Genomic DNA, 27,129 nt, shown 5'->3' with positions numbered 1-27,129 from the left:
AAGACTGGAAAATTGCTCAAGACACTATAGTACCTAAAAAAGAAAATAGGAATAATCCGCTGAATTACAGGCCCATATCACTGACGTCGATTTGCAGTAGGGTTTTGGAACATATACAGTGTTCGAACATCATGAATTACCTCGAATAAAACGATTTATTTGTGCATATTCAGCACAGATTCAGAAAACATCGTTCTTGTGAAACACAACTAGCTCTTTACACTCATGAAGTAATGAGTGCTATCGACAAGTGATGTCAAATTGATTCCATATTTTTAGATTCCCAGAAGGCTTTCGAAACCGTTCCTCACAAGCGTTTCTAACCAAACTGAGTTCCTACGGAGTATCGCCTCAGTTGTGCGACTGGATTCGTGATTTCCTGTCAGAAAGGTCAAAGTTCGTAATAATAGACGGAAAGTCGTAGAGTAAAACAGAAGTAATAGCCGGCGTTCCCAAAGGAAGTGTTATAGGCCCTTTACTGTTCCTTATGTATATTAACGACATAGGAGACAATCTGAGTACCCGTGTTAGATTGTTTGCAGATGATGCTATCATTTACAGTCTTGTTAAGTCATCAGATGACCAAAACGAATTGCAAAATGATGTAGATAAAATATCTGTATGGTGCGAAAAGTGGCAGCTGACCCTGAATAAAGAAAAGTGTGAAGTTATTCACATGAGTACTAAAAGAAATTCACTAAATATCGATTACCCTATAATTCACACATATCTGAAGGCTTTAAATTCAACTAATGACAAATAATCTAAATTACAATGAGAAATGATCTAAATTGGAACGATCACATAGATGATGTTGCGGGTAGAGCAAACCAAAGACGGCGATTCATTGGCAGAACACTTAGAAGGTGAAACAGGTCTACTAAAGAGACTGCTTACACCAAACTTGTCCGCCCTATTCTGGAGTATTGCTGTGTGGTGTGGGATCAACATCAGGTGGGACTGACGGATGACATCGAAAAAGTTAAAAAAAAATCGGCTCGTTTTGTATTGTGCGAAATAAGGGAGATAGTGCCACAGTCATTATACGTGAATTGGAGTGGCCATCGTTAAAACAAACGCGTTTTCCGTTGTTGCGGGATCTTCTAATGAAATTTCCATCTCCAGTTTTCTCCTCTGACTGTGAAAACATTCTGTCGTCACGCACCTAAATAGGGAGAAATGATCATCACGATAAAATAAGAGAAATTAGGGCTAGCACAGATAAATTTAAGTGCTCGCTTTTCCCGCCCGCCGTTCGAGAGTGGAACAGCAGAGAGACAGCTTGATGGTGGTTCCTGTCAGGGAGAATAATCACGTAGACGTACACTTCAAAATTATCGGAATAAACTAGGACAACAAGCTGGGTCCACCAAAACTCCTTGCTTTATACGCGAATGGGACGGATGGGCAACGAAAACACATTGGAGTGTGAGAGTTTGACCAGAGCAGAGAAATTTTGTGCCTGGAACTAATAAGATCCTGCACGGACCGCTTGTAGATACACACAAAAAAAGGAGACACTGCTTCCACCAGTACACACAAAATTGGGCTTGATGAAACAGTTTGTAAAGCTCTAAGACACTAACTGCTTCAAGTAACTTTCCAAGAATTTTCTCTTAGTCACACGAGACAATTTTTGTTGGTCCTCAGATAAATAAACTGATAAAGGATAAGGATTTTGATACGACAAGGAAGCGGAGAGAAAAGGACGCCAGGTCCGCCTTCCGATCAGTTACCGAGAACTTTCTGGAAATAAAAAATGTCTAATTGCAACGCATTTGCTCAAGAAATGCTGCAAAACTTCGAGAAGATCGGATGTAATATGAGACTGGAAGTCCACTTTCTACAATCAAGTATTGACAACTTTCCGGAAAAGTTGAGACTTTATCGTGAAGCACAGGATAAACGTTTTCACAAAGATATTAAGGCGGGGGAGAGGAGGTACCTGAGGTCCTGGAAAGCAACTATTATGGCCGAATATTGTCCGATGTTGAAGAGGGAGAGTCATCTTATACAGGGGTCTGCAAGAAAGTTAAAGAAGTGAAAGTTTAAAAATTAATGGAACATTGTTGACATTTTGTTTTTAGACAAGGTAGTCACGAAATAAATTGGGGGGGGGGGGGGGAGGGAGCTCTGTAGAGTATTTCTTAAATGTATTTTATTTTTTAAATGTGTTTTGATGAAGAACTCAACTTATGTGAAATGGTGTTTGAATATATTCCTAGGCTCAGAAGTAAAAATCTTCAAAAAATTACGTCTTGTTTTTTGTAAGTACCTAAAGTGATAGGCAAAAACGGAAGTTATTTCTAGAACCAGCACAAAAAATTCTACATCTGCATCTACATCCATACTCCGCAAGCCACCTGACGGTGTGTGCCGGAGGGTACCTTAAGTACCGCTGTAGGTTCTCCCTTCTATTCTAGTCTCATATTGTTCGTGGAAAGAAGGATTGTTGGTATGCTTGTGTGTGGACTCTAATCTCTCTGATTTTATCCTCGTGGTCTCTTCGCGAGATATACGTAGGAGGGGGCAATATACTGCTTGACTCTTCGGTGAAGGTATGTTCTTGAAACTTGAACAAAAGCCCATACCGAGCTACTGAGCGTCTCTCCTGCAGAGTCTTCCACTGGAGTTTATCTATCATCTCCGTAACGCTTTCGCGATTACTAAATGATCCTGTAACGAAGCGCGCCGCTCTCCGTTGGATCTTCTCTATCTCTCCTATCAATCCTATCTGGTACGGATCCCACACTGCTGAGCACTATTCAAGCAGTGGGCGAACAAGCGTATTGTAACCTACTTCCTTTGTTTTCAGATTGCATTTCCTTAGGATTCTTCCAGTGAATCTCAGTCTGGCATCTGCTTTACCGACGATCAACTTTATATGATCATTCCACTTTAAATCACTCCTAATGCGTACTCCCAGATAATTTCTGGAATTAACTGCTTCCAGTTGCTGACCTGCTATTTTGTAGCTAAATGATAAGGGATCTATCTTTCTACGTATTCGCAGCGCATTACACATGTCCACATTGAGATTCAATTGCCATTCCCTGCACCAAGCGTCAATTCGCTGCAGATCCTCCTGCATTTCAGTACAATTTTCCAACGTTGCAACCTCTCGATACACCACAGCATCATCTGCAAAAAGCCTCAGTGAACTTCCGATGTCATCCACCAGGTCATTAATGTATATTGTGAATAGCAACGGTCCTATGACACTCCCCTGCGGCACACCTGAAATCACTCTTACTTCGGAAGACTTCTCTCCATTGAGAATGACATGCTGGGTTCTGTCATCTAGAAACTCCTCAATCCAATCACACAATTGGACTGATAGTCCATATGCTCTTACTTTGTTCATTAAACGACTGTGGGGAACTGTATCGAATGCCTTGCGGAAGTCAAGAAACACGGCATCTACCTGTGAACCCGTGTCTAAGGCCCTCTGAGTCTCGTGGACGAATAGCGCGAGCTGGGTTTCACACTACCGTCTTGTTCGAAACCCATGCTGATTCCTACAGAGTAGATTTCTAGTCTCCAGAAAATACATTATACTTGAACATAATACGTCTTTCAAAATTCTACAACTGATCGACGTTAGAGATATAGGTCTATAGTTCTGCACATCTGTTCGACGTCCCTTCTTGAAAACGGGGATAACCTGTGCCCTTTTCCAGTCCTTTGAAAATTGATTCAAGAACACCTATATTCATGAAATCATCTGACAAAAAGTTTTAAAATGCAGACTAGTGTTATGCCTATGATATATGTAAAGCAAAATGTACTAGTCTACTTGCCAATCAATTGTGTACTGACTGTTGAGAGGGACAGACAGATATACGTTCGTCAGTATCGAGGGCAAAAATATCGACCATCACAACTTCGTAATACACACTACTACCTCCAGATTATCTTCGAGTTCACAATTGTCACACGACACGAATCGTCCCACGAGACAATTGTAGAGCCGTTCCAATGTTGTGCCACTAAATCGTGAACAACCGCTAATAACAATGAGGGCTTGAAACGTGTCTCTTCGTAATCCAAATGAATTTAAGGTTTGGGTATATGTCGTGAGAGATTAAAGGTAACGATCTTTCAGTATCTCAGTACATATATTAACGCGTAATGCGTAGATGTATCTCATACCTCCATCTCATGGTAGAATATCGTGAACCATAGTCTTCGGTGAGAGTGTATTTATTGGCCACATCTATTACGTCACTATCACTATCATCACTCCTGCTGCTGCTGCTGACATCCTCTAATCTAAGATGTACTACATGTGTGTAACAATATTGTTCCGCTTTGTGGGAGTAATATTGCCAAATTTTTATTCGTATTGAAGGAAGAGGAGGAGAAAGAAAAGGGAAAGGGAAGGGATTATTGACATCAGCTGGATCAGGACAGTTTGAGGACAGAACCGGGATATCATGTTGTGTTAACCACTGCGCCATCAAGACATTGTGTTCGTCGCAGTTCCACGCTCTACTTGACACACCTCTCGACCAACGCACATTCTCATCTAGCGCCACTTATCTGCCGTCCTTGCCCATTCCTCTAAGCTCGCTACTTAGAGATTCCCGCAGAAGGCCGGACGTAATTGTGCACCCACAATGAATGTGGTGGATCCATCCCATTGAGGCGAATCAGCTGTCTTTTCTCTCGGACATGTCAGAAAGAACAGACACCACGCTGTCATGTAACTGTCGAATGTCTCATGCACTTCAATTTCGTCTTCTTTTAATTTAAAACTTTTGTTTCTGCTGCAACATATGATTTCACCTGAGCCCACATGATTTACAGGGTGCACCCATCTGCAGGTGGTCGCTCATGTCGGCACCAATGACGTATGTCGCTATGGATCGGAGGAAATCCTCTCTGGCTTCCGGCGGCTACCTGATTTTGTGAAGCCTTCCAGTCTCGCTAGCGGGATGAAAGCAGAGCTCACCATCTGCAGCATCGTCGACAGGACTGACTGCGGACCTTTGGTACAGAGCCGAGTGGAGGGTCTGAATCAGAAGCTGAGACGGTTCTGCGACCGTGTGGGCTGCAGATTCCTCGACTTGCGCCAGGGGGTGGTGGGGTTTCGGGTTCCGCTGGATAGGTCAGGAGTCCACTACACGCAGCAAGCGGCTGCACGGGTAGCAGGGGTTGTGTGGCGTGGACTGGGCGGTTTTTTAGATTAGATGGCCTCGAGCAAGTACAGAAAGGGCAACAGCCTCAAAGGGTGGGGTACAAAATCAGGACATGTGGGGACCAAGCAGCAGTCGGTATTGTAATTCTAAACTGTCGAAGCTGCATTGGTAAAGTACTGGAACTTCAAGCGCTGATAGAAAGCACCGAAGCTGAAATCGTTATAGGTACAGAAAGCTGGCTGAAGCCAGAAATAAATCCTGCCGAAATTTTTACAAAGGCACAGACGGTGGTTAGAAAGGATAGATTACATGCAACCGGTAGTGGCGTGTTTGCCGATGTTAGTAGTAGTTCATCCTGAAGTGAAGTAGAAATGGATAGTTCCTGTGAATTATTATGGGTGGAGGTTACACTCAACAACCGAGCTAGGTTAATAGTTGGCTCCTTTTACCAACCTCCTGACTCAGAAGCATTAGTGGCAGAACAACTGAGAGAAAATTTGGAATAAATTTCACATAAATTTTCTCAGCATGTTGTAGTCTTAGGTGGAGATTTTAATTTACCAGATATAGCCTGGGACACTCAAATGTTTAGGATGGGTGGTAGGGACAGAGCATCGAGTGACATTATACTGAGTGCACGTATCCGAAAATTGTTGTTGTTGTTGTTGTTGTTGTGGTCTTCAGTCCTGAGACTGGTTTGATGCAGCTCTCCATGCTACCCCATCCTGTGCAAGTTCCTTCATCTCCCAGTACCTACTACAACCTACATCCTTCTGAATCTGCTTAGTGTATTCATCTCTTGGTCTTCCTCTCCGATTTTTACCCTTCACGCTGCCCACCAATACTAAATAGGTGATCCCTTGATGCCTCTGAACATATCCTACCAACCGAATCCCTCTTCTGGTCAAGTTGTGCCACAAACCCCACTTCTCCCCAATTCTGTTCAATACCTCCTCATTAGTTATGTGATCTACCCATCTAATCTTCAGCATTCTTCTGTAGCACCACATTTCGAAGGCTTCTATTCTCTTCCTGTCCAAACTATTTATCGGCCATGTTTCACTTCCATACATGGCTACACTCCATACAAATACTTTCAGAAATGACTTCCTGACACTTAAATCTATACTCGATGTTAACAAATTTCTCTTCTTCAGAAACGCTTTCCCTGCCATTGCCAGTCTACATTTTATATGCTCTCTACTTCGACCATCATCAGTTATTTTGCTCCCCAAGTAGCATTATTACTTTACTATTTTAAGTGTCTCATTACCTAATCTAATTCCCTCAGCATCACCCGACTTAATTCGACTACGTTCGATGATCCTCTTTTTGCTTTTGTTGATGTTCATCTTATATCCTCCTTTCAAGACAATGTCCATTCCGTTCAACTGCTCTCCAAGTCCTTTGCTGTCTCTGACAGAATTACAATGACATCGGCGAACCTCAAAGTTTTTATTTCTTCTCCATGGATTTTAATACCTACTCCGAATTTTTCTTTTGTTTCCTTTACTGCTTGCTCAATATACAGGTTGAATAACATTGGGGAGAGGCTACAACCCTGTCTCACTCCCTTCCCAACCACTGCTTCCCTTTCATGCCCCTAGACTCTTATAGCTGATATCTGGTTTCTGTACAAATTGTAAATAGCCTTTCGCTCCCTGTATTTTACCCCTGCCACCTTTAGAATTTGGAAGAGAGTATTCCAGTCAACATTGTCAAAAGCTTTCTCTAAGTCTACAAATGCTAGAAACGTAGGTTTGCCTTTCCTTAATCTTTCTTCTAAGATAAGTCGTAAGGTCAGTATTTCCTCATAGTTACGTCGAGCAATTAAACAGAGAACCGACTCGTGGAGATAACATCTTGGACCTTTTGATAACAAACAGACCCGAACTTTTCGACTCAGTAAGTGCAGAACCGGGAGTCAGTGATCATAAGGCCGTTGCAGCATCCCTGAATGTAGAAGTTAATTGGAATATAATATAAGGGAGGAAGGTTTATCTGTTTAGCAAGAGTAATAGAAGGCAGATTTCAGACTACCTAACAGATCAAAACGAAAATTTCTGTTCCGACACTGACAATATTGAGTGTTTATGGAAAAAGTTCAAGGCAATTGTAAAATGCGTTTTAGACAGGTACGTGCCGAATAAAACTGTGAGGGACAGGAAAAACCCACCGTGGTTCAACAACAAAGTTAGGAAACTACTGCGAAAGCAAAGAGAGCTACACTCCAAGTTTAAACGCAGCCAAAACCTCTCAGACAAACAGAAGCTAAACGATGTCAAAGTTAACGTAAGGAGGGCTATGCTTGAAGTGTTCAGTGAATTTGAAAGTAAAGTTCTATGTACCGACTTGACAGAAAATCCTAGGAAGTTCTGGTCTTACGTTAAATCAGTAAGTGGCTCGAAACAGCATATCTAGACACTCCGGGATGATGATGGCATTGAAACAGAGGATGACATGCGTAATGCTGAAATACTAAACACTTTTTTCCAAAGCTGTTTCACAGAGGAAGACCGCACTGCATTTCCTTCTCTAAATCCTCGCACAAACGAAAAAATGGCTGACATCGAAATAAGTGTCCAAGGAATAGAAAAGCAATTGGAATCACTCAACAGAGGAAAGTCCACTGGACCTGACGGGATACCAATTCGATTCTACACTGAGTACGCGAAAGAATTTCCCCCCCTTCTAACAGCCGTGTACCGCAAGTCTCTAGAGGAACGGAAGGTTCCAAATGATTGGAAAAGAGCACAGGTAGTCCCAGTCTTCAAGAAGGGTCGTGAGCAGATACGCAAAACTAGAGACCTGTATCTCTGAGGTCGATCTGTTGTAGAATTTTAGAACATGTTTTTCGCTCGCGTATCATGTCGTTTTTGGAAACCTAGAATCTACTCTGTAGGAATCAACATGGATTCCGGAAACATCGATCGTGTGAGACCCAACTCGCTTTATTTGTTCATGTGACCCAGAAAATATTAGATACAGGCTCCCAGGTAGATGCTATTTTCCTTGACTTCCGGAAGGCGTTCGATACAGTTCCGCACTGTCGCCTGATAAACAAGGTAAGAGCCTACGGAATATCAGACCAGCTATGTGGCTGGATTGAAGAGTTTTTAGCAAACAGAACACAGCATGTTGTTATCAATGAAGAGACGTTTACAGACGTTAAAGTAACCTCTGGCGTGCCTCAGGGGACTGTTATGGGACCATTGCCTTTCACAATATGTATAAATGACCTAGTAGATAGTGTCGGAAGTTCCATGCGGCTTTTCACGGATGATGCTGTAGTATATAGAGAAGTTGCAGCATTAGAAAATTGTAGCGAAATGCAGGAAGATCTGTACCAGATAGGCACTTGGTGCAGGGAGTGGCCACTGACCCTTAACATAGACAAATGTAATATATTTCGAATACATATAAAGAAGGATTCTTTATTGTATGATTATATGATAGCGGAACAAACACTGGAAGCAGTTACTTCTGTAAAATATCTGGTAGTATGCGTGCGGAACAATTTGAAGTGGAACGATCATATAAAATTAATTGTTGGTAAGGCGGGTAGCAGGTTGAGATTCATTGGGAGAGTCCTTAGAAAATGTTGTCCATCAACAAAGGAGGTGGCTTACAAAACACTCGTTCGACCTATACCTGAGTAATTCTCATCAGTGTGGGATCCGTACCAGATGGGGTTGACGGAGGAGATAGAGAATATCCAAGGAAGAGCGGCGCGCTTCGTCACAGGGTTATTTGGTAACCGTGACAGCGTTACGGAGATGTTTAGCAAACTCAAGTGGTAGACTCGGCAAGAGTGGCGCTCTGCATCGCGGTGTAGCTTGCGCGCCAGGTTTCGAGAGGGTGTGTTTCTGGATGAGGTATCGAATATATTGCTTCCCCCTACTTATACATCCCGAGGAGATCACGAATGTAAAATTAGAGAGATTCGAGCGCGCACGGCGGCTTTCAGACAGTCGTTCTTCCCGCGAACCATACGCGACTGGAACAGAAAACGGAGGTAATGACAGTGGCACGTAAAGTGCCCTCCGCCACACACCGTTGGGTGGCTTGCGGAGTATAAATGTAGATGTAGATTTAGATTTCCATTGCTCTGAAGTGGCAATGATATGGTGGTAGGCGCCACACAGTAGGACCATTTCATTTTCCATTTTTTTCAGTTTCGTAAGTGATATAACATTATTCCACTATTTCTGCTTTTTTTTCATTTCCCTGTCAAAGGAACTTACGCTGTTCTTCTCTATCCACCCCACTATGTCACTCTTCCTGCTGCTGCTTGTGCGGACTCTGTGTGTAACTGAACGGAGTTCCAATGGCTCTGAGCACTATGGGATTCAATGTCTGAGGTCAACAGTCCTATAGAACTTAGAACTACTTAAACCTAACTAACATAAGAACATCACACACATCCATGCCCGAAGCAGGATTCGAACCTGCAACCGTAGAGGTCGCGCGGTTCCAGACTGTATCGCCTAGAATCGCTCGGCCACAGGGCCGGACTGAACGGTGTGTTATGGTGCAAGGTTGAAGATTATAACTGAGTTCTTTTGTACGTTTGGAAGCAGAGAGTGTACGAAGCATTCTTTAAATTTCCTTGGAGTCGTTTCCCCTTGAAAGTCCCCCGATGCCTTTGATGTAAATAACAACAAAGCTCTTGGAACGGGGCCACCTATTGTTCCAGTACGTAAAAGGATGCCTTAACTGCCTTTTCCAGCTGGAGCTCCCATTCTTTGTGGAGCAGTGTCACCAGTCCTCGCAGTCGGCGTCGTATGATCAGCATTTTCCGCGTTCCCTCCAACCAAACTGTTTCGTGAGGTTTGGATTTAGATAGTTGCCTCAGAAAACGGCATCTCCAGGCAACGATATCCTCCCTTTCAGGCAGAACTCTTTTTCCAGGAAGCTGCAGGAACCAAGTGCTGCTCTTTCAACTCCAGAGAAAACAGACACGGAACTTGTTAATTTTCAAGCTTTTTCCAATGAAACCATATCTTCTTTAGTATAATTCAAAGGCGGGTTTTTCGTCTGAGAAACAACTTACTATCTCCAGTGAGACAGGAAGCTTCTTCCGGTTGGGATATCTCTTTCTACAAACAAGTGCCGGATTCGAACATTTACAGATTTGTCTTTAACGCGCATTCATGAATCCATGTTACTTTCGTATTAAAATTTATACTGTATCAGCTGATCGGTACGATTTGCGGATTTCTCAGTTTTGCAGGACAAACAATAAAACGGTCCCTCTCTCACACCCGCTAACCCTGCGGTGGCTGCACTACTTATCCTTCTGCCCTTGAGGTAAGCGGCCAACTTTAGTTAGCTCATGGCGGTATTGACCAACCCAATTACAATTCAACACATGTTTAAACATTACTGTCTGCGTAATTATTTTTTGTTTGTTACAGAGCAGGAGAACAACACTCTTACGAAGCTCTTAACGTTAGCTGACATTTATGATTTCGAATTTTAATTGCTAGATGCGCATTATTATAACATACAGCTGAGAACCGCGGGCCAAACGAATGCTTGAATACTTTGCGACCGATCAGTCTGAGTAATTATTTTTGGTGTGTTACAGAGCAGGAGAACTACACTCTTATGAAGCTCTTAACATTAGCTGACGTTTATGGTTGCTAATTTTAGCTGCTACATATGCATTACTATAAAATAGCTTAGAACCGCGGACCACACGAATGCTTGAATAGTTTGCGACCGATCTAGACGCTACGCATTTGAGCCTTAGCTAACAAGTCCTCTGAGCACTGAGTATAGAACTGCCTCCGGATTTTTCCATACAAGCTCAACAGCTGTACGAATAAGGATTAGGATAAAACAATAATTGAAATGACGATCTTCTTGGATCTACTGACATTTTCCATACGTTAAATGCTGTTCTTAGTATGGAAAAACGAGCTAAGAACTAACGTGTGGGCGTGTGACGATGTGCACTGAAATAGCTGAAATACGCAGAGTATCATGCGGACTTGGGTATAGGACAAGAACGGGGATTCCGAACTTCTGCGCTGGCTGAGGACACAGCATCAACTTACCGAGAGCCCTGTCTGGACCAATGATTAACCAGTCGTCGGCGCTGTTCATGAGACCGTGCTGGAGAAGGACTGCTGGTCTCCGTTCTCCTTCCTTCAAAGGCGATTTTTTGCCATAGGGAATCCTGAACATTGTCAGTACGTAGCCATCTTCAGTCGTCACTTCATATGTTTCGACCGGATACCCATACTTCGTAAGAAGGCCGGGCTGCAAGGACGTTAAAACAGAGATTTAGTGTGTGCTTCATAACTTACAATGAGAATGATGACTTGGTTCCATGTACAATTATTTAAAAAGGTTTGTCTCACAGAAACTCTCTTCAATTACATTGGTGGGCAGAACTTAAGGAAAAAGTAACTTTTGCATGATGTATCACTGCCTAGTAACACAGCTCGCTTAAACATGGACCATACACAGAAAGAACTACTACAGTATGTACAGAATGTAACTGAAAGAAATAAGCAATGAGACGAAAGCTATTGTTAAACATTTTCAAAAGGTGACTATCAACAGCCGTCAACTAATGCATAAAATTAATGTTTGACCATCACCTGCTTTTATTTTAAACCCAAATATCGACCGGTTTCAGTTACAGAGCATCTTCACAGATTACGGTTAAAACAGCTTAAGCCACATCACATCTATCATTACTTAAGTAATGGCCATGTCTCACGTATAGAGTATGTCATGAATTCCAGTATACGACACAGGAATTCTAGAAGCAACTGTACTGCTCAGGTTACGCTTGTTATTGGTATCTTTGCTTCTAAAAGTATTGGCCACCAAGGGGAGAAGAGGTGGTGGCTTTAAGTTCCTGATCACCAGTCTTCATTTCAGGGTCGTCGATTAAGTTCCAGACGACACTGCAATGTCTCGAGAAGTGAAAGCATGTAACACTGTTGATGGTGATACAAACGTTTGACAGGAATTTAAGTTCGGAGACCCGCTTAGTGCTATTTGAAAGGAGAAGGCTTCGTATAAGCACAGCGTTTCACCCGTTCACTTCTCTCCTCGTTATCATACATCACAAACTTAACACTACACTCACAAGGAAAGGGGCCAATGTGTGAGGAGGAATAACAGCCTTTCCAACAGGTGGTTGAACCCACCCTATAGGATATCCCAGCCAACATCTTTTTTAGTAGGTTGGAAGAAGGTAGACTATTAAAGATACCATACAACGAAAACTGAGTAGGACGAAGAAAAACAGTAAGATCCACAATGAGATGGAGAAAGTTAGACTAATCCTTAGAAGAATACGTGCAGAAGACGAATATTAATGAAGAAATTCTACACTGTAATATTATGAATTACGTTAGTCCCGGTGTAGCACGTAGCTGTTCACGTCATTATTTATGTGTACTACGTAGACGTTAAATATTCCGCATGGCAATAGGAATGTCCCACAGACTGCTGCTGAAAGAGATGAGACATCCCTTATATTATAAAGTGCAGCTTTTACTCTCTGTGTTAAACATTGGGATCTCGTTAACGGCAAACGTTACGCAAAAGAAGCACTTAAGTATCTCTGTAGCATTTCTTTTTCCTTTTCTTTCTCACATATTTCATTCCCTTCTCCTAAGAAATGAGCAGGCTGTTATCCACTGCTGAAAAAAGAATGCAATACCAAGGACAAGGTCATTTTATTCACAGGTGAGGTGATAGGTAGTTCACCATTGTAGGAGTGTATGATATCAAATTCAGACCAGATGAAACACACGTCACAGTACATTTATGCCCAAACAGTCGCATTAATACGCAGTGTACCCCGCCCCCCCTACTTGTGGCAATGCAGGAGAGTATTCTCGCGTGAAAACGATCATAAAGGTACCGAATGGTATGCTGCGACAAACTGTCCCAAGAATCGTGCGTCTTTTGTTGGAATTCCGCAATGATACATGCGGGCCATAGAGAATCTATAAGTTCCCGCATCACCACGTCCCATACGTGTTCAGTTGGCAAGACATCTGGTGCTTTTGCTGGACAGGGAAATAGTTGTACATCCACGAAGAACACGTTTCATCGCATCAACCTTATGTGGACGTGCATTGTTTTACTGAAAAAGCGACTCATCTTCCTGTCGAAGAAGTGGCAGTACCACGTAGATAGCAGCCTGTGTAATGTAGCGGCCAGTGGTTACTTTACCTTCTCAAAACAACAGCAACTCCCGCGAGTTGTGTCTAATTCTCTCATCCTCGCCACCACCACCATGAAGCCTGGGACAGAGACTGTGTATCGTGGGTGAATGTACTCTCGAGCAGGCAGCTGACCACCTCTGCGCCATGTACTTGTATTTTTATCATTCGCATACAGACAGAACCTATCTCGCCACTGAAGACAAAAGAGCGGCATTCTTCTCTCCAGTTAACTCTTTCGCGACACCAGAATAGCAATTTTTGATGGTGTCATGGTGCTAGTGGTGGCCTGGCCAGAGACGCACGTTATCGTAATCTTGTTGCAAACAGGTGCTTGCCAGTGGTCCCTTATGACATAACATGTCCAACATGTGCCCAGATTTGTCTTTGGATGATGTTCATTCTGCCACCGCTCTTCAAAAAATGTGTTCACTTGACGTACGTCTGTAATACGCGGACGACTAGAAGCTGGTCTACGGGTGTGGGAATGTTCCATAGACAAACGTTGAAAACAGTGACACACCACCGATCGTTGTGTCCATCATGTAGAGCAGTCTGTCGATACATCCATCCAGCTTCCTGCAGGTGCCCACAATGAGACCCCATTCACATGGCTGAAGCAGTTCAACAGGAGTATGTACTCGTTGGTGGGGCATGGTCGCACTCTACCATGAATGTTGCTCACCTCGAAACTCAGTACAGTTATTACAAGGGTGAGTCAAATAAAAACCTTAAGTTTGTAATAAGAAATCGAAATTTCTCGCCATTATCCTGTAAGTTGGTAAGCGTGCTACAAACAGCGTGCAGAATGGCCTGTAGGTGGCAGCAATGTGCAGATGCACACATACCGTAACAGTATCAGTATAAAGATGGCCGCCCTACTTGCGACTTGCACCAGGGAAGAACAGCGTTATGTTATTCGGGTTTTGCGAAGTGAAGGTGTGAAACCTATTGCAATTGATCAACGAATGAAGGTTCAGTACGGTGATGCATGTTTGTCACAGCAGCAAGTCTACGAATGGAGTAGGAAGTACGCTAATGGTGTGACTTCAGTGGAAGATGCTCCTCGTCAGGCAGAATGAGTCGTGACTCCACAGAACATTACAGCAGGTGAAGCCATAGTGAAGGAAAACCGCCAAGTGTCACTGAATGACACTGCAGCATGTTTACAGAGTAGTCATGGGTCAGCACACCACAATGTGCGCGATATGCTCCAGCTTCACTAAGTGTCTGCAAGATGGGTGCCACGGCAGCTGACTCATGAAATGAGAGAACGACGTGTTGACGCTTGCGAAGAACTTCTTCGGCGCTTTTAACGACAAGGTGATGGCTACCTTGCAAGAATCATTACTGAGGACGAAACCTGGGTTAACTTCCACCAACCGAAAACGAAGAGAGTGAGCAAGGAATGGCGCCAGTCCTCATCACCAAAACCAAAGAAGTTTCAAACAGAACCATCAACAGGGAAGGTTATGCTGACGCTCTTTTGGGCCGAAAAAGGCATCATTTTGGAGCATTACATGCCTAGAGGAACCACTGTCATCAGTGCATCGTGCACAGATCTCCTAAAAAATTATCTGCGGCCTGCAATCAAATCAAAGCGACTTGGATTACTGTCAGCAGGTGTCCTTTTGCAACATGACAATGCAAGGCCCCACACTGCCCGTACAACAGTTGCAACAATCACAGACCAGCATTTTGAGTGTCTTCCTCATCCACCATACTCAACAGTCCTTATCCCAAGTGATTTCCATATGTTTGGACCACTCAAAGACGCAATGGGAGTAAAGAAAGTCCGTTCTGATGAAGAGGTACGCCACTCAGTGCATGAGTGGTTGCGCGGACTACCAAAAGAATTTTATTCTAAAGGAATTTATGCACTTTGCAAGCGCTGGAGGACTTGCTTTGAGCGTGGGGGAGATTATGTTGAAAAGTGATACAGCTTTGTACCACTTCTGCACAATAAATAATATTTAAAAAAATATTTAAGGTTTTTATTTGACTTATTTTATTCTTTACCTGTAGATTCAAAACAAGGGCGCACAGACTGGTCTCCCGAGCGCCATCTCATCGCAGATGACAGTGAGAAACAAATGGCTAACGCTACAACCCATCAGTATACACATATTGTACCCTGGGGCCACTATACACAGTTGCTAAGAGTGTTGCAGTTTCTGTGGCAGTGTAGAACAAAGTTCATTCTTTTCAGCTAATCACCCCAGCAGGCTGCAAGTGGGGCGGAGGGGCTCCGAGTTGGGAGTATGTGGGAGGGAATTTCCAATTCCAGCATTCGACTAACGGAACTGATCGGAATTGAGTTGCTAGAACTATTTTATTTCTAGGTCAGTGTTTACCACTGTCTCATTCAAAAATTGTGTGTGTGTGTGTGTGTGTGTGTGTGTGTGTGGTGTGTGTGTGTGTGTCTGAGTTCTTGGCCAGACGATTAATCTCAAACGTCACCACAGCGTCATGTCAGCAGAGGCGGTGCACAGAGCATACTGAAGTGTGTATTCAGTGACATTTACTGTCTGCTGAACGTGATAGGTTTCGCACTACAACTATATCTACTCGCTACGTCTGTAGCATGTCTATGTTCTCATGAAAGCCGAATATGAGGATGTTGCAATTCCTTTCTATTTGCTATGCCGTCGAGGGTTGCGACACATCGCACCCAGCGCCAACAGACGCAGTAACATCAAAGTAACACGACTTACCGCGTCCAGGTGCACGTCCTCATCGTCGTGGCCTCCGCCTATCAGACCTCGCTCGATGACCGTGACTTCGTCACCGCTGACCGCTGTGTCCTGGACGACGGTGACGTTCTTCTCGTCGCCCACCGTGGATTCCTTTTCAGCGCTGCCGCAGAGGACGGCCGAAAGGACGACAAACAGGCAGGATACACCACGCATTTCTGCAAAACATGGAACATGTGAGAACTTCGCTTTCAGCGCACTGTAATTTCCAAGTAACGTTACACACAACGTAGCGAAGAGCAGATAACGCGCGACAGACACACAGGCGTTCACGTCTCTCGTCGTTCTCATCGTTAGGCAGGTGAATTTGCGGCAAAATCACAACTGCCTTTTCGTGTATTTATGAAGAAGCAAAGGTACTGATGCGCAGTTTAACGTTTACCCCGCATACTGGTGCTCTGCCTAGGACAGTTACGACCGAGCAAAGTTGTGAGGAACAGAAGGAATCTACTGTGGGTCGGTAGCCGTATTAGACAAATTTTCGCTAAAACAAAGACAGCTGCATCACAGGTTTTACTAACTCAAAGCGTAGTGGACAAACAAAAGTTGAGTGAAACCAAAATGAGCGTAAGGTATTCTTCTGTTCCTAACCTGCACAAATGACTAAGGAAACAATCTTCGCAGTCATCTTTGATTGTTTGCTAGTAATGCTGTCATTTATCGTCATCAGAACAAAATCAATTGCAAAATGGTTTAATAGAATATCTGTATGGTACGAAAAGTGGTAATTGACCCTGAATAATGAAACATTTGAGGTCGTTCGCATCAGTACTTAAAGGAATCCGTTAAATTTCGGCTACACGATAAATCAGGCAGATTTACAAGCTTCCAGTTCAACTAGATATCTGGGAATAACAATTACGAACAATTTAAGTTCAAACAGTGACAGGTAATGTTGTTGGAGAGGCGACCAAAGACAGTTTTTCATTGGCAGAACACTTAGAAAATGCAACAAACCTACTAAAGAGACTGCCTACACCACTGTTATCCTTTCTATGCTAAAACACTGCTATGCATTATGGAATTCTTACCAGATGCGATTTACGGAGGACATCGGAAAAGTTGAAAGGATGGAAGCTCGTTTTGTATTTTCGTGAAATAGGGGAAAGAGTGTAACGGATATGATACGCAACTTAGGGTAGCAATTATCAAAGCGAAGGCCTTCTTCATTGCAGCGAGCTCTTTTCACGAAGTTTCAATCTATAGCTTCCTCTCCCGAATGCGAAAATATTTTGTTCACTCTCACTTACATAGGCAGATATGATTATCGTAATAAAAAAAAGAGAAATCAGAGCTCGCACTGTAAGATGTAAGTGGTCGTTTTTCCGGGTCCCTGTTCGAAAGGGAGAGACGTATCGTGGAAGAGGTTCCATGAAGCATCTGCCAGGCACTTACGTGTGAACTGCAGGCTAGTTATGCAGGTGTAGATACAGGAGTAGATGTAGATGGAGAGGCATGCTAGGATGTTTCAGTCGGTATGAAGCAAAACTTTTCCGAACCATCTAACAATCCAAAACACTTCTTCTCTTTATAACATCAGAGAGTGAATGGAAGTCATCTGTTCAGTAACACAGTGGCCACAGTGGTACTGAAACAGATAACGCAGAGAAGACTGAAATATTAATTTCGGTCTCCAGAAATTGTTTCATCGCGGATAATCGTAGTACGATTCCAGTCATCGCACGAATTTCGAAATCGTAATATCGATATAGTAATCAAGGAATGGAAAATCAACTGAAAACACTGAATAGTAAATAGACGACTACATCGAGTGATTCGCCTACGAGGATATATCGACAATACGCAAAAGAAATTACTCGCTTCTAGCAGCCTTTTACGATGGGTCGCTGCAGCGACGAAGAGAACCAAGCGATTGCGAAAAGAACAGGCAGCTCATTTCCAATTTCAAGAAGGGTCGTCGGACATAATGCACATAATTATAGACCTATATAAGGAACCGTCATTTAACTGTAGAAATATGGAACATTGAAACGTGTTTGCATTTTGAATGTCCATTGCATTAACATTACAAAATCAAATAGGGGTAATGCAGGAGTAGGTTTAATAGTGAATAGGAAAATAGGCGTGCGGGTAAGCTACTACAAACAGCATAGTGAACGCATTATTGTGGCCACGATAGACACGAAGCACACACCTACTACAGTAGTACAAGTTTATATGTCAACTAGCTCTGCAGATGATGAAGAAATTGATGAAACGTATGACGAGATAAAAGAAATTATTCAGATAGTGAAGGGATACGAAAATTTAATAGTCATGGGTGACTGGAATTCGAGTGTAGGAAAAAGGAGAGAAGGAAACATAGTAGGTGAATATGGATTGGGGCTAAGAAATGGAAGAGAAAGCCATCTGGCAGAATTTTGCACAGAGCATAACTTAATCATAGCTAACACTTGGTTCAAGAATCATAAAAGAAGGTTGTATACATGGAAGAATCCCGGACATACTAAAAGGTATCTGATAGATTACATAATGGTAGGACAGACATTTAGGAACCAGGTTTTAAATTGTAAGACATTTCCAGGAGCAGATGTGGACTGCGACCACAATCTATCGGTTATGAACTGCAGATTAAAACTGAAGAAACTGCGAAAAGGTGGGAATTGAAGGAGATGGGACCTAGATAAACTGACTAAACCAGAGGTTGTACAGAGTTTCAGGGATAGCCTAAGGGAACAATTGACAGCAGTGGGGGAAAGAAGAACAGTAGAAGAAGAATGGGTAGCTCTGCGGGATGAAGTAGTGCATGAAGCAGAGGATCAAGTAGGTAAAAAGACGAGGGCTAGTAGACATCCTTGGGTAACAGAAGAAATATTGAATTTAACTGATGAAAGGAGAAAATATAAAAATGCAGTAAATGAAGCAGGCAGAAAGGAATACAAACGGCTCAAAAATTAGATCGACAGGAAGTGCAAAATGGCTAGGCAGGGATGGCTAGAGGACAAATGTAAGGATGTAGAGGCTTATCTCACAAGGAGTAAGATAGATACTGCCTACAGAAAAATTAAAGAGACCTTTGGAGATAAGAGAACCACTTGTATGAATATCAAGAGCTCAGATGAAATCCCAGTTCTAAGCAAAGAAGGGAAAAGCAGAAAGATGGAAGGAGTATATAGAGGGTCTATACAAGGGCGATGTACTTGAGGACAATATTATAGAAATGGAAGAGGATGTAGATGAAGATGAAATGGGAGATATGATATTGCGTGAAGAGTTTGACAGAGCACTGAAAGACTTGAACCGAAACAAGGCTCCGGGAGCAGACAACATTCCATTAGAACTATGGACAGCCTTGGGAGAGCCAGTCCTGACAAAACTCTACCATCTGGTGAGGAAGATGTATGAGAAAAGCGAAGTACCCTCAGACTTCAAGAAGAATATAATAATTCCAATCCCAAAGAAAGAAGATGTTGACAGATGTGAAAATTACCGAACTATCAGTTTAATAAGTCACAGCTGCAAAATACTAGCACGAATTCTTTACAGAGGAATGGAAAAACTGGTAAAAGCCGACCTCGGGTAAGATCAGTTTGGATTCCGTAGAAATATTGGAACACGTGAGGCAATACTGACATTACGACTTATCTTAGAAGAAAGATTAAGGAAAGGCAAACTTACATTTCTAGCATTTGTAGACTTAGAGAAAGCTTTTGACAATGTTGACTGGAATACTCTCTTCCAAATGCTAAAGGTGGCAGGGGTGAAATACAGGGAGCGAAAGGCTATTTACAATCTGTACAGAAACCAGATGGCTGTTATAAGAGTCGAGGGGCATGAAAGGGAAGCAGTGGTTGGGAAGAGAGTGAGACAGGGTTGTAGCCTCTCCCCAATGTTATTCAACCTGTATATTGAGCAAGCAGTAAAGGAAACAAAAGAAAAATTCGGAGTAGGTATTAATATCCATGGAGAAGAAATAAAAACTTTGAGGTTCCCCGATGACATTGTAATTCTGTCAGAGACAGCAAAGGACTTGGAAGAGCAGTTGAATGGAATGGACAGTGTCTTTAAAGGAACATATAAGATGAACATCAACAAAAGCAAAACGAGGATCATCGAATGTAGTCGAATTAAGTTGGGTGATGCTGAGGGAATTAGATTAGGAAACGAGACGCTTAAAGTAGTAAAGGAGTTTTGCTATTTGGGGAGCAAAATAACTAATGATGGTCGAAGTAGAGAAGATACAAAATAGAGACTGGCAATGACAAGGAAAGCTTTTCTGAAGAAGAGAAATTTGTTAACATCGAGTATAGATTTAAGTGTCAGGAAGTCTTTTATGAAAGTATTTGTATGGAGTGTAGCCATGTATGGAAGTGAAACGTGGACGATAAATACACTCCTGGAAATGGAAAAAAGAACACATTGACACCGGTGTGTCAAATCCACCATACTTGCTCCGGACACTGTGAGAGGGCTGTACAAGCAATGATCACACGCACAGCACAGCGGACACACCAGGAACCGCGGTGTTGGCCGCCGAATGGCGCTAGCTGCGCAGCATTTGTGCACCGCCGCCGTCAGTGTCAGCCAGTTTGCCGTGGCATACGGAGCTCCATCGCAGTCTTTAACACTGGTAGCATGCCGCGACAGTGTGGACGTGAACCGTATGTGCAGTTGACGGACTTTGAGTGAGGGCGTATAGTGGGCATGCGGGAGGCCGGGTGGACCTACCGCCGAATTGCTCAATACGTGGGGCGTGAGGTCTCCACAGTACATCGATGTTGTCGCCAGTGGTCGGCGGAAGGTGCACGTGCCCGTCGACCTGGGACCGGCCCGCAGCGACGCACGGATGCACGCCAATACCGTAGGATCCTACGCAGTGCCGTAGGGGACCGCACCGCCACTTCCCAGCAAATTAGGGACACTGTTGCTCCTGGGGTATCGCCGAGGACCATTCGCAACCGTCTCCATGACGCTGGGCTACGGTCCCGCACACCGTTAGGCAGTCTTCCGCTCACGCCCCAACATCGTGCAGCCCGCCTCCAGTGGTGTCGCGACAGGCGTGAATGGAGGGACGAATGGAGACGTGTCGTCTTCAGCGATGAGAGTCGCTTCTGCCTTGGTGCCAATGATGGTCGTATGCGTGTTTGGCGCCGTGCAGGTGAGCGCCACAATCAGGACTGCATACGACCGAGGCACACAGGGCCAATACCCGGCATCATGGTGTGGGGAGCGATCTCCTACACTGGCCGTACACCTCTGGTGATCGTCGAGGGGACACTGAATAGTGCGCGGTACATCCAAACCGTCATCGAACCCATCGTTACCATTCCTAGACCGGCAAGGGAACTTGCTGTTCCAACAGGACAATGCACGTCCGCATGTATCCCGTGCCACCCAACATGCTCTAGAAGGTGTAAGTCAACTACCCTGGCCAGCGAGATCTCCGGATATGTCCCCCATTGAGCATGTTTGGGACTGGATGAAGCGTCGTCTCACGCAGTCTGCACGTCCAGCACGAACGCTGTTCCAACTGAGGCGCCAGGTGGAAATGGCATGGCAAGCCGTTCCACAGGACTACATCCAGCATCTCTACGATCGTCTCCATGGGAGAATAGCAGCCTGCATTGCTGCGAAAGGTGGATATACACTGTACTAGTGCCGACATTGTGCATGCTCTGTTGCCTGTGTCTATATGCCTGTGGTTCTGTCAGTGTGATCATGTGATGTATCTGACCCCAGGAATGTGTCAATAAAGTTTCCCCTTCCTGGGACAATGAATTCACGGTGTTCTTATTTCAATTTCCAGGAGTGTAGTTTGGACAAGAAGAGAACAGAAACTTTCAAAATGTGGTGCTACAGAAGAATGCTGAAAATTAGATGGGTATATCACATAACTTATGAGGAGGTATTGAATAAAATTGGGGAGAAGAGAAATTTGTGGCACGACTTGACTAGAAGTAGGGATCGGTTGGAGGGTCGTGTTCTGAGGCATCAAGGGATCTCAAATTTAGCATTGGATGGCAGCGTGGAGAATAAAAATCATAGAGGGAGACCAAGAGATGAATACACTAAGCAGATTCAGAAGGATGTAGGTTGCAGTAGGTACTGGGAGATGAAGAAACTTGCACAGGATAGGGTAGCATGGAGAGCTGCATCAAACCAGTCTCAGGACTGAAGACCACAACAACAACAACAACAACAACAACAACAATTGCATTAACAAATTGTTTCATGTTACTCCACAGAAAAAAATCTTAAACATCGAGGGCAACAGAACTTGCAGGCTACAGAGCTGGTCTACCCTTGCCTATCCATTTTCCACTACTGATATTGCCCTGTGCATCTGCAACAGTGTGACTGAAACAGTGCTCGTAATTAATGATCTGTAAGGTTCTTGTAATTACAACAATAACATTCTGACATTTTGTGGAGCAACTGGGATCGTTTATCAACAGGTCGACTTTTGTTGCCAACATCACATAAAATCAGCTTTCAATGATGACTCAAAAAGAATATTCTACACTACCAGAAATAAAATGCAACACCATCAAGGACAAGTCATGTGACAGGTAGTTCAACATCGCTGAAGTATTGTGCAACAAATTTAAACCAAATGAAACACACAAATCCCAATAAAGGCTGTCCAGTCGCACTATTCAGTGTACTACCCCCCCCCCCCCTTTCTGTTCGCAACCCGAGCGTGTATTCCCACATGAAAATGACCATAAACATGCCAAATGGCATCCTGCAATGGTATTCGCTGTGTACCTAGCGCCTTTTGTTCTAAATCGGCAATGGATAATGATTAAGTTCTCATTTCACCAAGTCCCATACCTGTTCAACTGGCGAGAGATCTGGTGATGTTGTTGACCAGGCCCGCTATTTTACACCAATGAAGAGCTTGTGCACCGCAGCAGCCGTATGTACACAGGCGTCGTCCTTTTGAAAAAGCACATCTCCTTCCTTTCGAATAAATGGTAGTAGCACGGGGATAACAGCCTGTCCACTGTGGCGGACACTGGTTGATTACCCTACCCGACAGGAACACCAACTGTAAACGCGATTTGTAGCTTATAGCCTCCCCCCTCGCCACGTCATGAATCATCGGATGAAACCTGTATATTGTGGGCAGCTCTTCAGGTATACAGGGTGTTACAAAAAGGTACGGCCAAACTTTCAGGAAACATTCCTCACACACAACTAAAGAAAAGATGTTATGTGGACATGTGTCCGGAAACGCTTAATTTCCATGTTATAACACATTTTAGTTTCGTCAGTCTGTACTGTACTTCCACGACTCATCGCCAATTGGCCCAATTGAAGGAAGGTAATGTTGACTTCGGTGCTTGAGTTGACATGCGACTCATTGCTCTACAGTACTAGCATCAAGCAATCAGTACGTAGCGTCAACAGGTTAGTGTTCATCACGAACGTGGTTTTGCAGTCAGTGCAATGTTTACAAATGCGGAGTTGGCAGATGCCCATTTGATCTATGGATTAGCACGGGGCAATAGCCGTGGCGCGGTGCGTTTGTATCGAGACAGATTTCCAGAACGAAGGTGTCCCGACAGGAAGACGTTCGAAGCAATTGATCGGCGTCTTAGGGAGCACAGAACATTCCAGCCTATGACTCGCGACTGGGGAAGACCTAGAACGACGAAGAAAGCTGAAATGCACGAGGCAATTCTTCGTGCAGTTGACGATAACCCTAATGTCAGCGTCAGACAAGCTGCTGCTGTACAAGGTAACGTTGACCACGTCACTGTATGGAGAGTGCTACGGGAGAACCAGTTGTTTCCGTACCATGTACAGCGTGTGCAGGCACTATCAACAGCTGATTAGTCTCCTCGGGTACACTTCTGGGAATGGTTCATCCAACAATGTGTCAATCCTTATTTCAGCGCAAATGTTCTCTTTACGGATGAGGCTTCATTCCAACGTGATCAAATTGTAAATTTTCACAATAAAGATGTATGGGCTGACGAGAATCCGCACGCAATTGTACAATCACGTCATCAACACAGATTTTCTGTGAGCGTTTGGACAGGCATTGTTGGTGATGTCTTGGTTGGCCCCCATGTTCTTCCACCTACGCTCAATGGAGCACGTTATCATGATTTTATACGGGATACTCTACCTGTGGTACTAGAACATGTGCCTTTTCAAGTACGACACAACATGTGGTTCATGCACGATGGAGTTCCTGCACATTTCAGTCGAAGTGTTCGTACGCTTCTCAACAACAGATTCGGTGACCGATGGATTGTTAGAGGCGGACCAATTCCATGGCCTCCACGCTCTCCTGACCTCAACCCTCTTGACTTTCATTTATGGTGGCATTTGAAAGCTCTTGTCCAAGCAACCCCGGTACCAAATGTAGAGACTCTTCGTGCTCGTATTGTGGACGGCTGTGATACAATATGCCATTCTCCAGGGCTGCATCAGCGCATCAGGGATTCCATGCGACGGAGGGTGGATGCATGTATCCTCGCTAATGGAAGATATTTTGAACATTTCCTGTAACAAAGTGTTTGAAGTCACGCTGGTACGTTCTGTTGCTGTGTGTTTCCATTCCATGATTAATGTGATTTGAAGATAAGTAATAAAATGAGCTCTAACATGGAAAGTAAGCGTTTCCGGACACATGTCCATATAACATATTTTCTTTCTTTGTGTTTGAGGAATGTTTCCTGAAAGTTTGGCCGTACCTTTTCGTAACACCCTGTATACATGCACACAGAACCTACTATTATCATCGAAAACAACAGTGCCTCTTTCCTCTTACCACTGCACATTTTCACTACACAAGAGTAGCTATGATTGGCGTTGACGTGGTGTCGGTGGTAGAGTGGTCAGATTAGCACTTGTTCTCAGTCCTGCTGGAAGAATATGGTTCCAAATGGTCCTTGATGACACAGCAGTGAAAATGTGAGCAGATTTCGTACTTGTATGATATTCGATCTACCACCGCCACACGCACAACGCCTCGTTTCTGCCGTACGTCTGTACTGTACGGACGACGAGAATCTGGTCTACAGGTGTAGGAATGTTCCACAGACTACTGTTGAAACCAGTGACACACCAACGATACACTGTGCTCATCATATGCATCACTTCCTCGATACATCCATCCAGCTTCATGCAGACGTCCACAATGCGACCCCATTCGTATGGTAAATCTATTGAGCACTATTATGTACTCGTCGGAGTGTATGGTTGCGTACTAGAATGAAAGTTGTAACGCTCTTCATCCCTAAACTGAGCGGAACTGCTACCTTCAGAGTCAAAGCAGAGAGAGCGTAGACAGGCATCCGGAGTGTCGTTTGATGGCTGGTGACCGTGAGAAACAAATGACTAACACCACAAACCTCCAGTATGCACGTATTATATCGAAGAAGCACTGGTAGCGAAAATTACATCCACCACTAGGATTGGAACCAGCTTACCTCCGAGTCAGGCTCCACCACAGAGGCGTGCGTTAGTAACTCTGGCTACGGAGGTTGGTGGCCAGTGCTTGTACGGATGTTAAAATTATATATTTTGTTCTTTTTTACGTGAGCAATCAATCTCAAAATGTTGGATTTTGGTACCACTTGTCGAAACCACTGCAGTCATCCTTGTCTTACCTATGCATCAATCACAAACGACCTTATGAAATCGCAATTAATATTTAGTCATTCTTTGTGATTTTGTACTGACTGATAAGACTAAAGGAAAGCATTGACGTATTTTGCTTAGTCTCATTGTCAAACTTCCTTTGTCATGCAAGACCGTACCCATGTTGTTACATGTGTACCAGTCATCATCCAACAGGAAAGTTAACTGCTGAATGATAAAGGACCGCAACAAGTGAATTTATAGATAGAAACCTAACATTAGAGACAGTGTTGGATTTAGTTCGACGAGAGGCAGGACGACGGCAAGGTACCTTGGAGCCCCTAAATGGGTTTCTAATGATCCAGTCTATAAACATGTCTAGTACGTCTCAGCGTTAGGAAAGATGTGAAATAGCTGACAAAAAAAACGGTCATCATCAGATGGATTAAGTAAATTTGTGAGACGAGTCACAAACAAGTGGGTTCATTCTTTTGAGTTCCTTGATGCCAGTAAAACAGCCTCAGAGTTCTATTCTTTGTTTTTTTTGGGATCTAGCTTTTATTTTAAACTGTAAATGACAGTGAACAACGAATTCATTTAAATACTTCAAAAATTTTGTGATTGATTATTGTTTCACACCTTATCTTACGATTTTGCTATGGCGCAGTCGTCACCTATTAACAAAGTCTCTGTTCATCAATGGTGGACGCGGAAAACGGCTGCTCAAATATTTACCAAGGAAAGTCGCCAAACAGCCGTAACTTTTCCAAAGTTATTAATTTAACTTTGACAACCTGTTTCGGCGTTTCAGTATTCCATCTTCAGGCACCATATACAGTGGTGAACCAAAGCATTATGACCATCTGCTTAATAGCTTGTTTGTCTGTCTTTGGTACGAAATACATCACTGATTCTGCGTGTCAGGGATCCGACAGTTTGTTGGTAGATTTGTGGAGGTATTGGGATTAGACGTCTACGCACAGGCCACGTAATTCGCGTAAATAACGGGCCGCTGATTTGAGTATGGCACCCCATAGCGACCCGGATGGGTTCCATAGGATTTATATCAGGCGAATTTGGTCGCCGAGACATCAAAGTAAGTTCACTATAATGCTCCTCAAACCACTGTTGCATGGTTCTCGCTTCAATATACGGATAATTACAATGCTTAAAGATGACATCGCCGTCGCGGAAGACATGAAGCATGAAGGGATGCAAGTGGTTCGCAGCTGTCAGTGCATCTTAGATTACTACCACAGGTCCTGTGCAAGCGTAGGAAAATGTCTCCCTTAGCATAATACTGCTCACACCAGCCTACGTCGGTGGCGCGCTGCAAGCTTCGGGCCGCCGTTCACCTCGATGACTGCGTTTGTGGAGACGACCTACGACCTATTGTAGCAAAAATGTGATTCACCCGAAGAGCTAACACGTTTGCGTTGAGCGCCGGCTGAATCCCGATGGTCCCATGACCATTGCTATCGT

General features: G+C 43.7%; 1 protein-coding gene across 1 annotated transcript in view; it reads right to left on the bottom strand.

Annotated features, from left to right (window-relative positions):
* The window catches only part of LOC126282341 (lipase 3-like), a 276,871-nt gene that overhangs the window by 93,674 nt on the left and 156,068 nt on the right, over window positions 1-27,129 (bottom strand). The window contains exons 5-6 of the mRNA XM_049981998.1: window positions 16,051-16,288; window positions 11,204-11,408 (exon numbers count right to left, since the gene is read on the bottom strand). Of these exons, the coding sequence (XP_049837955.1) occupies window positions 11,204-11,408; window positions 16,051-16,288 (443 nt within the window). The remainder of the gene's footprint in view (window positions 1-11,203; window positions 11,409-16,050; window positions 16,289-27,129) is intronic.

This window comes from Schistocerca gregaria, chromosome 7, assembly GCF_023897955.1.
Source record: "Schistocerca gregaria isolate iqSchGreg1 chromosome 7, iqSchGreg1.2, whole genome shotgun sequence".
Taxonomy (NCBI): Eukaryota; Metazoa; Arthropoda; class Insecta; order Orthoptera; family Acrididae; genus Schistocerca; species Schistocerca gregaria.
The sequence above is the reverse complement of the archived record's forward strand: the minus strand, read 5'-3'. Positions and strand labels throughout refer to the sequence as shown.